The sequence below is a fragment of the Myxocyprinus asiaticus genome, chromosome 7 (genome assembly GCF_019703515.2).
Source record: "Myxocyprinus asiaticus isolate MX2 ecotype Aquarium Trade chromosome 7, UBuf_Myxa_2, whole genome shotgun sequence".
In the NCBI taxonomy this organism is placed as follows: Eukaryota; Metazoa; Chordata; class Actinopteri; order Cypriniformes; family Catostomidae; genus Myxocyprinus; species Myxocyprinus asiaticus.
This window is the reverse complement of record NC_059350.1, coordinates 44,828,490-44,844,287: the sequence shown is the minus strand read 5'-3', so window position 1 is coordinate 44,844,287 and position 15,798 is coordinate 44,828,490. Positions and strand designations below refer to the sequence as shown.

Sequence of the window (15,798 nt, the reverse complement as noted above, 5' to 3'; positions counted from 1 at the left end):
TACAATTGGATGGTTTGTGTTATATTTTATGTAGATTGGTTAATGTTTATTCCATTATTTTAGTGTCACATGTGTTCCCCTGATGGTGTTTTGTGTTTGTGTGAGCAACACTTAATTATTGCTTCTGGATGGGCTATTTTTGATGAACTTTAAGTCATCATGTGGCCTTTTGTAGTTACTACGTTTAGTAACAATCCATTTTAAAGGTGCACTCAGTAACGTTTGTCTTTGTGTCATCTTGGACTTACACTGACACCTAGTGGCTTGGATGCAGCATCATCAATAGTTTTTCAATAGTTTTCGGTTTCAAATATAATTGTAGAAATGTAGTATTCACAGTCAGCCATGATTACTTTAATCAGTAAGTGAAAGTGTCAAATAACAGGGCAGTTACTGAGATTAAGTAAATAGTATTTGGCTGGTCATGTGATTCTAACATGGCAGCTCCCATGTGAAGTCCCTCACCATGTACAATAAAACAGTTGTTATAAGGTCACTGATATGTCTAGAGTCTTCATTTAATGTGAGTGGTCATGATTTCCTACATATCTTGCAAAGTTACAATTCATGTCTTTAGAAGTTAAACTTTTTTAATGAGGAAAAACAGTGTGCAAAGCTTGGCTTGTGTATGCTTTGTGGTAGTTGAGATTTCTTTGTTTTCCAAAAATGTGCCTTTTTTTTTTTTTTTCATGTTAGATGATCAAAATTAGACCAAGACATGCCAAATTGATTGAATAAAAAAATATTTTTTGCCTGCCGTGTCTGGCTGTAGGGGAGGCTCACACCATCATAATGCCAACAACATCATAAAATTGTTTAAAAATGAACAGAAGAGAGAAGTGCATGGAAATCAGGAAAAAGTGATCTGACCACATAGAATTAACACAGATTCATTTCCAGTTTAATTTATTGTGACAAATAAGTGATAAGGCATTTTTAAACTAAAATGAAAATAAAAGTTTATTTATGTAAAATCAGACAATTACCAGCACAAGTAAACAATATTATATACAATAAATTATTTTCTATAGACATGTATTGTACTAGACAACAGTGTTGTTTTGAATATTTGCCGTAGAATGTCAAAGGAGATCATCCTTTATCAAATGCATCTCAGCTGGTTAGTGACTTCAGGAAGCACAATTAGTATGTTTCAGATCAGAGTTGGTCGCTGCTAAGTTGCAGTAGTAATGTTGATTACCAATGGAGCTTCCAAAGCGGGGTGGATTCAGATGAGTGAATAGCGTGTTCTTCAAACATAATGGGTAGAGATGGTTCGGGTAAAAACTAGGTGCAGGTTGCATTTGATTCAGAAGCTTATAGTCCTCTTCCACCTCTTGTATTGGGCCGTGACCACACAACAACCCAAAGTCCTTGTCCTCTGAGTTTTTGGTTTTCTCACTGAGTTCCTCAAGCAGATGGTCCTCAGAAATGGCACTTATTCTATCATGCTGTTCTTTCTCATGAGGGGTGTGGTGCACTGGCTCAACAGTCAGAAATGATGGTACAAATGGATTCTAGAAATAAGCATTTAAATAATTAGCATTTTCATGGTCAGATAAAGACATTTTATACCACCCATATGAGATATTTATTTATTTATTATTAAGTGTAGTGAAATCACATGATTAGCAGAGGCATACCATAATGGAATCTGGTACTTTGATTTTGGGGTAAAGGAATCTTTTCCCTTTATAGGCCAACCAGGAGGCCAGGATCACCAAAGGAAGGAGGATGGCAGCAGCGATCACACAGCTGGTCAACACTAATGCAGGGACAGAGTTTACAGTCAAGGTGAAATCTTAAATGACCCTAAAATTAACTTTCTTAACATGTTCCTGGTCTTATTGTGCATGATTCACCAATGCATGTTATTCCAACGAAAATAATTAAAAAATTGTCTTCATGATCTTCCAATCAAATGTAATTGCTCTGTCTTTGAAACAACTTTCCCTTTCTGGCTTACATCATCAATTTTTCAACACCTCCATTTCAATTATCAGGCTCCATTCTGGTATGGAACGCCCACTTTCCACAATCCAATCAATTCCAGATGGATAAAATCAAGTCTCATCCTAATATCCTGTTTCATATTTTAATATGTTAATTCAGAAGAAAAATGGGTTCTGAACTGCATTTTATTTTGAACTTAAGGCTAAGTCACTTGTACACTTGTACATATTCTATTCCTTACTAGGAGAGGAAAGGAGTATGACAGAATATTATGTTGCTTTATCATCATTATATATTTACAGTCAAATACAAAAATGCTTCAAGTGCTTGATATGTAAAAGCTGTAAACAGACTAATTATGGTGAGTTACATCAGGTTTAGAAGAAGAGACACTTACCAGGTATATTGCTAACACATATAGCACTACTGAACTCTGGCTTATTTCTGTAGCCTTTGGGTATCACGCACGCCATAACACAATATCTGCTCCATAAGTTTAGTCCTTTAATGCGCCATTTAACCTCTTCTTCTTTGTCTTCTTTATTAATCTTCTTCTCCGTCACCTACAGGTACAAAGTTCATTTTAAGTTTATTGTAAGAGAAGTATGAAATAGTCTTTCTTATGGGCTGAAATGTTTTATTTATTTTGATCACTGATTTCACACTAGAGCATTCGAAATGTATTTCAATTTTCAAGTCCACATCCTTTTTTTTTTTTTTTTGCAATCTTTGTGCATATCGCCACCTACGGGGCAGACAGGATAATTTCTAGCAAAAAAGGACTTAAATACTGATCTGTTTCTCGACCTATGACCCTGTTTCTACCTGGTATTAAGATTCGTGTGATCACAGAAACCACATATGAATGTGGCCAAAAACGCACGTGTCCACATTGCATTTGAGGTGTAAACACTAATCAGTCCAGTTTGCGTCCTGGCAGCAGTGAAGCGCCACCCCTCACCTGACAATCAACAGCTGCGCTAAAATGTTTACGAGCGGCTTTAAAAGGAAATAACCGTCCAATCAGAAAATTTAAAAAAAGCTGATACATACACAATCACGAGAGCTTCACGGATCTTCTTTAGTGTGTATGATATCAACACAGATGGGGAGCATGAACACCTGAAGCTCCTTTAGTACAGGTAATCCACTAAAATAACAGATAATTCTACTTGACATGTTGCGTTTGTGCTTGGATTAAATTTCAAACGCATCTGGGAGAAACAGCGCACCATTTCTTTTCAGACTTTGTTGTGCTTTATTATCATGCAGTAACACACTGACATAGTGACTGATGTATGTTGTCATGAAACAGAGACCCTCCCCTCCAAATCTGAACACAAGTGGTCACAGGAGATGCATTTAAATGACCAGGTGTACACAGTCATGTGTCTCACCTGACCACATATATTCAGATCACCTGAAACGCATCTTAATACCAGGTGGAAACGGGGCCTTCTATATCACTTCTGAAGATATGGATTTAACCACTGGAGTCGTATGGATTACTTTTATGCTGCCTTTATGTGATTTTTGGAGCTTCAAAGTCTGGTAACCATTCACTTGTATTGTATGGATCAATAGCTGAGATATTCTAATAAAAATTGTCATTTGTGTTCTGCAGAAGAAAGAAATCTGGGATGGCATGAGGGTGAATAAATGATGAGAGAATTTTAGGGTGAACAATCCCTAGGTCCAAACTAATCCATTTAAGTCTAAAAAAAACTCTGTTTTCAGTTTCCTAACGTCATCGTTTACCCAAGTATGCAGTAATGGAGAGCATTTTTGAAAGTCTCCATTTTCGGTGGAGAAAAACGTTGCTCTAGTGCGGATGAGAGGCGTAAACATTGTGAAATCGATGCAATTTCAAACTAAAACATATTAGTGTGGATGTGGCCTTAGATACGCCGCCTCTTTCCAAAGACACGCACGCACACACACAGAGACCATTGTAATCAGGGATGGAGCATGAAAGCATCTTAATTTCACAGGTAAGAAAAATAAATATGCAATTTGATGTCAGCAAATCCACACAGTTACACTGCCCTTGTACAGGTACTAGGATGCTAGTTGTCAAAAGCCACTGTAACAAACGAAACACTCTCTCTAACTGATGCTCTCAGCTTCCTTTTACCAACAGCGTATGTGAACGTGCAAAATGATTGAAAGGCAGAAAGTGCTTCAAAGTCTTTTGATTGGCTAAATAAAGAATCTGACCGTGACCCACGGTCATTTTTCCGCCAGCTGTTTACAGAGCCTAGCACTGTCACAAAGACATGTGATATATTTAATGCCACCTATTTCAGTGATATATGACAGGTAATAGAGACGTTTTCTTGGAGTCATTTCATTAAAAAAAAACGTTGATGTGATATAAAAGAATAGAAGCATTTTTGTAGCCTACCATGTCTTCAAAGCCTTCAGTCCAGTATTTGATGATGTAGGACACTTTAGAATAAAGTTCTGCAAGTTTTCTGACTTTTAGCACTGGATCTCGAACATGCACATCCAAGGTATTATTACTGATGACAAGATACACAGAAGGGGGTCCTATGGAAGCTACAGGGGAACAAAGTAGTTAGTATTATTTTTTTTACAGTATATTTAATATTATATTAACTTAACACATAGGAGTGTATAACACAAACTTAGAGCTGACAGATTCACACTCACTGTGCTTATAAGGTGTAAATACTGATGTGTTAACCCATTCAGAGAATAGCCCCTGATCCTCTGCCCGCACTTGGAAAATGTAGTTCCCGAACACAACTGGCAGCTTTCCTGCATCACATTTTAGCTCTTTGGTGTTCATACAAAGATAAATGTTGTCTTTTCTTAGGCTATAGGGAAAAATCAAGATGTCAAACACCCAAAAATGAAAATTGTCAACATTTACAACAAAACAACAATATGACGACAGAATTTTCCTGTTTGGGTGAACTAACCCTCTACGAATCATATTGCTGGGAAAATCTGTTCTTTGTGCTGGTAGAACAGGGCTATTGTTTTCAACTTCTGCAATGCTTCATATGCATCAGACTCTAGCAGAACTATAGTCCAATTGTTAACCATGATATAATTTAAATATAAAAGGCGAAGTGTTCATCATTCTATAATTAGTTTTTTCATGTTTGATCAATTAAGATGTATTTTGAAATTGCATTTTTAATTGTCTCTCTTTATGTGTGTATAGGATCTTACAGGTATCTCGCAGTGTAAGTCACGTTACTCATGGAATTGTGTGGAGTTGTCCATTTTACAACTGCACCCATATTGATAGAGGTCACCGTCACATTTTGGGGTGCAGCCAATTTAGTTATTTCTGAAGTACAACAAAAGAATCACCACTGTCAGTAATGTATTAAACATTTGTTTATTATCTGATAATGGAATTACAATTATAGGCAGGTAATGTATGAATTGCATTGCATTAGATAACAAAATATCCAACCAAGTGGCATCTGTAAACAAATTATGCTTCATGTTTTCTCAGAACTGACTTTTCAGTCACTGTATGAAGTCATTTCCCCTCAAATTCACACAGGTGCCCTGACCGATTTGGTTTAAAAACCAAAAAGTGGCTAAATATTTTATGTCTTCATTTTAAACATGATATCTTTTTTTGTTTTTGTCATTTTAAAGCTAACAAACAAATAAGTGGTGTTTAGTTTTATTTTTTTTAGTAATGCAATGCCATTCATTCATTTTAAGTGTGGCTTAGTCCAAATACTTTTTGGGAGCCACTGTAAATATAGCCTTTATTTATGAGTATATTATTATTATTATTATTATTATTATCATTATTATTATTATTATGTTAATCTCACAAACCAAATCATAAAAGTCAGAGACAGTGAACAGATGAACAGTATACTGCAATCATTTAACTTACTTTTCAGTGGATGTAACTATAATAAACTAACACAAAATTAATCTAAAATAACTTTTACATTTCATTTCAAAACGTTAAGATTAATTAAAAGCAATAGCATTCGAAATTGAAGTAAACAATACTGACCAGCATTAAAGTGGTGAACATCCCATGTCACAAAGAATATGACAGCCAGTACACTGAGCTTCCCAAACATGACTGTAGATGAGGCATGTAGTGGCGGAGAGCTGTTTAAAGTCTATTTGTCACATGCTTAATAAGGAACAAAGAGCAATATGCCACAAAAACTTCCTCTTAAAAGCACAGAGGTATTTAAAAACAAAAGGGAAAAACAATGCAAAATTGGCCAAGGCAACAGTCTGAGGCAAATTATGATAAATGACTTTTTTTTATTATTATTTATGTATTAGTTTTATTTTATCTAATATCTAGTCTAGCAAAGAAATACATTTACCACTGTGGATTTAGATAAAAATTCTAACATGCTTTTTATTAAAAAAAAAAAAAAAAGAAAAAAGCTCAATTATTTAAATTAGTTATTGATGTAATATAAGTAATATATCTTGACATATGTTTAGCTGTACATGGACTTTATCAACCTCAAAAGTTATAGGTAATTATATTTTGGAAAGTGTATATCTTAGGGTCTGTAACTGGTCAGCACTTCTTTTAAGTTTTCCACCATTTAAAATAACCAGCATAAAATGCCTTCACTAGTTCATTTAAATTGATTTTGCAGAATTAATTTATTTCTAAAAATACAGATATTCAATGCAGTCTCTCTATTAATATTAATTTCATAAAAACATAATGTAATTATAAAAGAATGAGCAAAATTCAGTTTAAAGTAGATTTAGATGGGTTTAGCATTTTACACGTATAACAAAATCAACTTTCCAAGTACTTTTTGTCATCTACTGATTTTTTCTTTGCAGGTAAAGTTCTTGGTGACCAGGGAAAAAACAGGGAAACTCTGGTGTGTATTGGTAATAAACAGGCTCAATATTGCCTCAAGTGGTTAATAGGTAACTCACTTTGTCATTCATTTACAGAAATATTAATTCTTGAAAAAATGAAACCTATGAAATTTAAAGTAATTGTAAACTACATAGTAATTGTATAATTGTAAACAAAGTAAAGTGAAAATATGGGCCTATTCTGGCCCCTCAAAAATGCAATTTGCATATCAATTATGCATTTTAAGAATGTAATACAGTTGTATTAAGCAGTTTTACAATTAAGGGCCCTATTTTAAGAGCGTAAGCATTATTTATTGTTTACTCCCCCCCTGTGTTGTTATAATCAGTGGTTGATTTGTAAAAAAAAAAAAAAAAAAAAGACATGCAAAATCTGTACATTATTCCAAACTTTTGGCCGCCAGTGTATAACAACAAAAATAATAATAACAACTGAAAAAAATAAACCATGACCTCTAGAAAGTTTAACACAAATCTCATAAAGTTTTGTTTCAACAAACGGCTTCAACAGCAGCTGAAGGGACATAATTTGATGTTCTGTACTTTCAGAATTTCAAATGTATTACCACCTGCTGGTGAAATCTCTAAACTGCAAAAGCAAGAACTGAATTTGGACTTTGCGCTTCTTTATGCAATGACATATTTCTCAGGAAAATAGCAAACTGCGCTTTGCGCCACTTCGTTTACAAACAGTACACCCTCAGTTTGCGTGCCAACACCAACAGTAGTGCAAACACTCCCACGCACGACCACTTGTGCTGGCATGAAAATTGCACTTAGAATTAGCGCTCTCACGAAAATTGGATAAGCTGTTGCTCACGGTCATAGCGCGTAGCGCTGCGCTTTGCGCACACATGAAAATAGAGCCCTAAATATAATAGAATATTATTCATAATCAGAGTTTGAAATTAACACCCGACAAATGCGGGTAAAATTTGGCAGTGGCGGAAGTAGCGGCTCGTGACCACAGATATAGGTAGGGCAGACCCCCCCCCCCCCCTTCCCCTTCCCCTTCCCTTTTTTTTTTTTTTTTTTACATTATTCAACAATTTCAAGTCATTATTCAAACACAAACGTGCTGACTCAATTTGTGGTGTCCACCACAAGACAGCACCTGAAGAACATAATGTTGATTCTAATATTCTAAATAAGAATGCTTTATCTTAAAATGCTTACTTGTTGCAGATCAAAATCTAAATCAAAATTTTATTTTATAATGTTAAAGGTGCACTCAGTAACTTTTGTGTTTGTGTCATCTTGGACTTACGCTGACACCTTGCAGCTTGGATGCAGCATCATTTAAAATAAAAAGCTTTCAGTTTCAGATGCTATTGTAGAAATTTAGCATTCACAGTCAGCCGTAATTACTTTAAGCTATGAGTGAAGTGTCAAATAACATGACTGTTACTGTGATTAAAGCTACACTATGTAACTTTAGGCCCTCTAGCGTTAAAAAATAAAACTGTATGCGTCTTGAGGAAGAACATTGTTTTGGTTGTGCTTCGGCTCTGCTCCTCTGCGCGGATGAATGTGGTTCGAGGCACTGGTGTACACTGGATACAGGACATCTTATCAGAGCGAATGGACAAATAAATAATGAAAGAAAGGAAAAGACGGATATCTGAAAACATGTCATCTGAGCAGATAAGTGCCGTATCTTATGTTGTTGTTTTGACTTATTGGAAACATTGATGTTTTGAAATAAATGACATTACAAATGTTAGGCAACGTTTGTTAACATTAGACACAATGATTGCTAGTCTGATAAGGTCAAATGTTGTAAAGTTTTTCACCACGATAGTAACTAATTTATAGATTGTCATTGTTACCAACCAGTGGCCAACATCATTTCAAGACTCACATGTCCTTGGCACACCTAGGACTAAAGGATTTATTTATATAAATTATTGCTGCTATAAAGAAAAATACACGTGTGCTAGCAAGTGAAAAGTTCTGCACTGATTACAGTATAATTATTGTGTTTCACTACACACACACACAGACGTTATTCATATTTATACATAAACCATATTAATAAAATATCTTACCTGTTGAGTAAGAAAAAAGCCATCTCTGGGTCGCTTTTATATCCTTTCAGATCTCTGAGTTGTCGCCACCTCTGAAAAGCCAAGCCAATGTTGATTCGGGTTTTATTACAGACTCTGTCACTTTCCCTTTTTGTTTGTAGACACTGCCCTGTTCAGGGTTTGTTTGTTTTTACAACCGGTGATTCCCAGGAGGTTTGCCGTTTTTAATGATCCATGGTCAATTTTTCTCGTTCGTTGTGACAACAAACTTTCAGGTTCACGCTACTCCCACACACACGCTACAGTAGCCGGAACATATTTTGTCTGTGTACGGATATGACGTCAACGTGCACGGGCAAATGACGTATGTATGCAAATTCCCATGAAATCCATCCCGACAGCTCTAAAATATAAATCATTATTATAGATTTATCAAAGTGTATTTGGGTAAAGACATGGTTTGGAAGATGTATTTTTGTTGCACTCTCATTAATATCATTTTGTTATTTTTATTTATTTATTTATTTATTTTTTTTGCAAAAAAAATAAATAAATAAAAAATAAAAGTTACATAGTGTAGCTTTAAGGGAGTAGTATTCAGCTGGTCATGTGATTCTAACATGGCAGCCCTCATGTGCGGACCCTCTTCATGTAGAATAAAACAGCTTTTATAAGGCTACTGATATATGACTGGAGTCTTCATTTTAATGTTCAGTGGTCATGATTTCCTACATATACTGCAAAATTACAATTCATGTCTTTAGGAGTTGAATGAGGGAAAAATTACTGAGTGTTGTTGAAGAACACCATGAAGGAGAGGGAGAGAAACAGAACTATCTACATGAGATTTACATATTTCCACAGTACTAAAATATAAAAGCTTCATAATGATAATGTTTTAAATCACAGAAAATTTAAAACAGAAAGTTTCAAGAGCCAAGGCCTTTTGACATACAATGTCTTATCACCTACCCTTATCTTTTGACTGCCAAACTTTATGGCTGGCTCTTCAGGACCAAGTTTGATGGTCAGTTTGTCTTGAATTTGCAGTAGAAACGACATGCTGTTACACACAAGTCAATCGATAGTGCTCACCATGTTCGCAATTTGTCACACTGCTGGCGTGCACTAATACTAAAATTACCTTTGGTTTGGCACTACGTTTATCCACAATATTCTCAGCGAGTCTACTGTATTTCGCAAGGTGGGGCGAATTTCCGGTTCTCTAGCGTAAGTGTGATCGTTTGGACTTTTGTGTGTAGCCGGTCACTTCTTGCTTTTTTAAATGTTGTAACATGTCATACATTTCCCAGACAATGTGTGCAGTTAATGGTTATCCTAATAATCAAGCAAAAACTAAAGTTTTATCTAAAACAGCAATGTTAAGATCAGAAACCACTCACAAAGCACAGTCCCAGATGCTGCTTCTTCCATCGGCTGCCTACAGAAGGATTGACTTAGGAACATCTGTTTGAAAAATAATTTGTTTGTGTGCTCTTTTCACTTTATTGGCAAAAGTCAACAGCAGGGATTACTTATATTACTCACCGTTACGGTCCGGCTATGACAGACGACCAAAAACGGAGCGCAATGAATTACATAAAAAATAGCATTATTGTGCTAACAGCAGTGTGTACATATGCTGAAAGTTCATTAGAAATTTTGAGAATTTGTTCGTTTCTATTCATTGTTGGCCTTTTTGAACGCTTCAGATGTTTTGAAATGGCGTTATTACTGAGTATAAAAAGGAATGGTGTTTTTCCTGAACAGTGTGATTAGTGACAATGTTTTCAGCTGTTTTCATGCTGTGATGCTAAATGGATCAATTCTACAGTGGAAGACCACAATTATTAGATGAGACATGTAGAGTAGTGAGATGTTTTATCATGGTTGTAATTAACTATATTCTGATTTTCCTCTGCCCTGCATTTTTCCTGCCTGCAATTCACTTTCTTTTGAGTGTCTTTGAGGATTGTGCTTGACTTCCCTTAAGGAGCAAAGGTGATTTGGAAAACAGTGTAGACATTAATTCAGTATCAATTAAATTTATTTGTACAGCTAGTGCTTTTAATAATACATACTGTTTTATAATTGTTTTACAGAGAACATTAAACTTTCGTGTACAATGTTTATAATGTATGTCCAAATAAATATGTTTATTTGTATTGCATGAAGTTCTTTTCGTATGGTACAGTTTATTGTGTGGCTGCTAAGACATCGTTATTTCCTACACAAGAACAATAAATTCAATCTTTTAACAGGATCAGTTGTTCAGTCAACACTAAAACATGCCATGTAGGTTATAGCATTTAGATATGGATAGTATGTATGTAAACTAACAATTATAAAGCTAGATTGAGCTTACTACACAGTCATCTCCAACAAAATAATTGTATTTTATATGAAAAACAGCAGCATGACAGTTTCATCGCCTGAGTCCTGTAATACACGAGCATCCTGTTGTCTGGACCTCCCCTGTATCTGCAGTAAGTACATAATCTCGGTACAACAAACTCTTCAGGTTCTGACTGGACTCAATATATGCATTCAAATAAACATAATTATCTACAGTTATCAAAACATGTACAACTTTACAGCTGTGAAGGCGCTAATAGGCTACATACAGTAGCTCTTCAGGTTAGTCTGCTCAGGTCTTAACAGCTCGAATGAAGCGTGCTTGGTGTCCACTGGCCGCTCGGCTCCCATTGGAATTAGTGATGGGTAGTTCATGAATAATTCGTTCATTTTGAATGAATCTTTTATGAGACTGAGAAGAACGAGTTGTTTCAGAGAGTGATTCGTTCATTTTGTGTTGGCCGCGCATGCGCATTACGCAACCTCCGTTCATTTGTTACGTGAAGACCGCATAGGAGCTGTACAGGAAACAGAAATTATTAGTTCACCTGTTTTGGTCCGAGTCGTTCGTTCTTTAGTCACGTGACAAAAGAACGAACGCCTTGGTCAATAAAATTCCAGAGGTGAACTAATCTTTCTGTTTCTCATAATTTGTCCTTGGCTGCATTATAATTTTTTCCTTATAGGGACTTTAATAAAAGTTTGAGTAAGTAGACGATTAGGCTATTGAAAATTTAGCATTTTAATTTAAATCTGCTCAAATGAACGAAATGACTTGAATAAAGATTCGTTCATTTTGCTGAACGAGACTCAAAGATCAAAGTCAGTAAAATTATCCGATCTTCCCATCACTAATTGGAATGAATTGAAAACACAAGCTTCACTTCGCCAGTGGACACCCAGAATAACGTACGTTCAGCGTGCTCCAGAGCGAAACTTGCTTCAAACGACACCCCTTCATTATAAACAGCACTGACGAGGTAATCTAGGTTCATATTTAATCTATTAGAGTGAATCTATTTGACTGTTTTTAATCAGAACTTTAAAAGTTGCAGTTAAAGGTTTCTAAATGTGTTTAGGCAGAGTTTTTCTTTATTTTTATTTTTAGAAAAGACTATCCACATTAACCTAACCACAGAAATGAGGAGCAATCCTCGTTCTTATTACCTGTGGTTATGTATTTATCATTACAAATGCCACTGTTACACAAGGGTAGGACAATTGTAAACTTCCAACTCAATTTAGAATGAAGGGATTTAAATGGACACATCATTGACAGATTTCCCCCTGTTCTAACTGTCCATGACACTGATAATCAAAAGGTGACTTAAATCAGGCGTGTCCTGCTAAACTAATATCATACTTGTTCAAATAATGTCCAAACATATGCATGCAGTTACAGTGTCCAGTTATCTTTATCACTTTTTGCAATGCGGGGGATTTTGGCTAGTGAATTTGTTGAGTGGCAAGTGACCTTGGAAATAACTAGCCACAGTGGCTAAATTTAAAACCCTGTTCATGTGTTAATAAAGTGATTGAAAAGCTCATTTTAAACCATTATTATTAATTACATTTAACTATTCTTTCAATCATTGATTTTAATGCATTTATCTGTGTGAAACTGTGCTTGAATAAGATGAAATATTGTTAGTCCAAATATTTCTCCAAAACATTTTCATAACAGATATCGCTGAATATGTCAGATGATAATGCAACCATTTACCTGCACTGTAGCAAAATGAATCCACAATGAAACAAGACAAATCGATGCCACTATGTGTTTACATTTTTATCAACTAATGCAATGGCAAGTTAAGAAAACCACAAGTACATTTCCTGTCATGGTAAAATATTCCTTTTGCAATTACAAAAAAAAAAAAAAAAGTATGATTTCAGAACAAGTGTTAGAATCAAAAAGCACATCTTCGATATAAATATGTAGTACTCTGGACATGCTCATCCCCAAGGTGCAAAACTGTTTTGTCGTAAATTACGTATACATATACATTATGATCATTTATTTCTATATATTTGTTCACAAAAAGCATAAAGGTCAAATAATGAGACACACATGTCGTACACACTGAAACAAACTCAAATGTAACAAAGCGGAATATTTTCATCTCAAGTGGCTTTTTGTAAACCGTTATCAATTTGCAAATTTTTGATATCTATGGCAATAAATAACTTTACATGACATTTTAAAAGTAAAGCAAGATGTGATTAGTTGTTCAATGGCGACAATGGCACTTTTAATATACTTTTCCCACTTTTGACCTTTAATTTACATTCCAATATTACAAGATAATAATTATTACTGAAGTAATTATTAGTTTCATAGGGATCTCCTTACTTACAAATTGCATTCATGTTGCTATAAGGCTGAGATTCAATGCTTAACACTTGTATGCTCATAGGGGTACAAAGGTTAGGAACTGTTTTTATCTCTGGTGTGGGATTACAGACAATATGATTTTCCTCTATCATGGCTGGCAATGTGACTAGCATGGAGTCATTAAGATATAAATATTATGATAATGATACATATTTTTCCACTAATAAACAAGAATAGAGCAGGGCTTCTGTGAGGTAGACAGTTTAAAAACTTGATCAGGACTTCTAGCTGATTTTAAAGTCAACATGAAATGACATTCGCAACCCATTATACTGAGTGCAACAGGATATTCAATGAGAAGTAGAATTTGTAGGACGGAACTTTTCGCATCTTTAAGCAAGGATTTTATGCTTCGGGACTTGATTAGATTTTATCGTGAAATGTAGGCAGTCCATACCAGAGTTTGCCATTGGTTGATACTTAAGCAAACTTGAGCCAAAAAGGAAAGTTGTTTCAGAGGTGGAGCAAGTTATTACATTTTGATGAAGGATTATGGAGGCAGACATTTTATTTCTTTGGAATAATGTGCACCATTGTATTGTTCACAATATGACTAGGAACATTTATTAATGAAGTTAATAGTGTTTAAAATGTTGACTTACAATAAAAATTAAAAAAAAACTGACAACCGACATGAAATGCATGATGACTGCTCTAGTTGAATGAGCCAGGTTACGTTACACACAGACACGTTTCATACACACACTTCCACAAACACACACACAGATGACGGACTTGCCTTTTAATATGCATTTGTTATTTTGTTACAAACAAAATTAGTTGATAAAGCACCCTTTCGTATATGCAGTCACTCATTTAGATAAAACACTTTTAAAATGCGCTCCACTCTGTACAAAGACATGGCACGCAATGTTACATGTTATCACACACCTCTCTATTTTTGTACAATTGCATAGAAGTTTAAAAACCTTTTTCATAATAAACCATTCTAGACTTGCTGTAAGAAACTACTGAAACTACTAAGATCAAATCTACAATGTGGAACCGTGATCCTTCAGAAAAATAGATTTTTATTGATTTCCCAATTGTAAACATCCTGTCTAGTTGTTGACACAACAAAAGCATGCAGCGAGAAGACATCTTCAGTCTAAATCCTGCTCTTCCGTTATTACACTAACCAAGGACTCCATGGCATGTCCAATGTTATCAACCATGTGAAAAAGACTTCCCACATTTGGACCTGAAGGAGAAGGGAAAAAAACTATTTAATGAGATCTGATGGAAAGTATTTGAATACACAACATAATACATTCTAAGGGGCCATTCAGGGGTGCGTTTCCCAAAAGAATCCTTAGCCATCTACAGTCCCTAGTTCCATCGTCAACCAACATAGTTCAAAGATTTGGTATTTCCCGAAGGCGTAGTTCCAACGAACATTCGCAAACAGCATCACAATTTGAGGTGGTTGGAACTACAGCTCCCTACTTGAGGTTAGAAGCATAGTTTCTTGCTTGTTTATGATGTCGACATCAACTGACTTCGCTGAGGCCTCTATATCTTTAATTCCATACATAGCTTTCATTTTGTAAGACTTAAAACCCTGTTTACTTGCACTTTAGAAAACTGCTTATTCCGGAGTTTTTTTTTGCAGAAAGCGTAGTTCTGAAACGGGATTAATATAAAGCGATTTAACACACCATGGTCGCTGTCGGATGTAACGAGAAGAGGGGTTCGTGGCTGGGCCGTAATGGAGCTCGGCCGGTGCTGAATCAGCTGATCAGTGGGAGAGTGAGATAAAGGGCAGCCGGAGATGCCGGTTCGAGAGAGAGAGAGAGAGAGAGAGACGCACGTGGCCACGTTGCATATGTGTCTGTGTTTGTTTTATGTTGTGTTTTATCATTAAACTTTACATTGACTGTTTAGCCGGTTCCCGCCTCCTCCTTGCCCGTCCTTGAACTGTTAAAGTATAAAGACGGGCAAGGAGGAAGCGGGAACCGGCTGAACAGTAAACAATCTTTAATGATATAAATTAACTTAAAACAAACATAAACAGACACAAATGCAACGCGGCCGCGTCTGTCTCTCTCGAACTGGCGTCTCCGGCTTCCCCTTATCTCGCTCTCCCGCTGATCATCTGATTCAGCGCCAGCCGTGCTCCATCACGGCCTGGCCACACCCTCCTCCTCGTCACATCAGAAAACATGGCTTATGTGGCCATGTAAACACAGAATGCATGTG

General features: G+C 35.7%; 2 protein-coding genes across 6 annotated transcripts in view; both read right to left on the bottom strand.

Moving 5' to 3' along the window:
- Positions 1 to 900: 900 nt before the first annotated feature.
- Positions 901 to 6,075, bottom strand: crfb15 (cytokine receptor family member B15). Its single transcript, XM_051701994.1, has 7 exons — positions 5,972 to 6,075; positions 5,155 to 5,275; positions 4,627 to 4,793; positions 4,358 to 4,512; positions 2,351 to 2,516; positions 1,644 to 1,765; positions 901 to 1,517 (listed from the first exon to the last, which is right to left on the bottom strand). Exons 1-7 carry the CDS (start codon positions 6,039 to 6,041, stop codon positions 1,131 to 1,133), a joined length of 1,188 nt encoding a protein of 395 aa, XP_051557954.1. The 5' UTR covers positions 6,042 to 6,075; the 3' UTR covers positions 901 to 1,130.
- A 4,803-nt stretch (positions 6,076 to 10,878) lies between these two features.
- The window catches only part of dmd (dystrophin), a 149,418-nt gene continuing 144,498 nt past the window's right edge, over positions 10,879 to 15,798 (bottom strand). For 4 of the 5 annotated variants that reach the window (XM_051701985.1, XM_051701980.1, XM_051701981.1 and 1 more), the window contains one exon: positions 10,879 to 14,800. In XM_051701985.1, coding sequence (XP_051557945.1) covers positions 14,703 to 14,800 — 98 coding nt within the window. In that variant the 3' untranslated portion in view covers positions 10,879 to 14,702. The remainder of the gene's footprint in view (positions 14,801 to 15,798) is intronic. The other variant, XR_007897663.1, reaches the window with a different exon arrangement.

Bases quoted from the DNA above. Each gene is read 5' to 3' on its own strand.
- crfb15 (XM_051701994.1), bottom strand. From the start codon at position 6,041: ATGTTTGGGAAGCTCAGTGTACTGGCTGTCATATTCTTTGTGACATGG. The intron at 4,513-4,626 runs GTGAGTGTGAAT...GTTCCCCTGTAG, and splicing joins ATTTACACCTTATAAGCACA to CTTCCATAGGACCCCCTTCT. The intron at 2,517-4,357 runs GTAGGCTACAAA...TTGTACCTGTAG, and splicing joins CTGAAGGCTTTGAAGACATG to GTGACGGAGAAGAAGATTAA.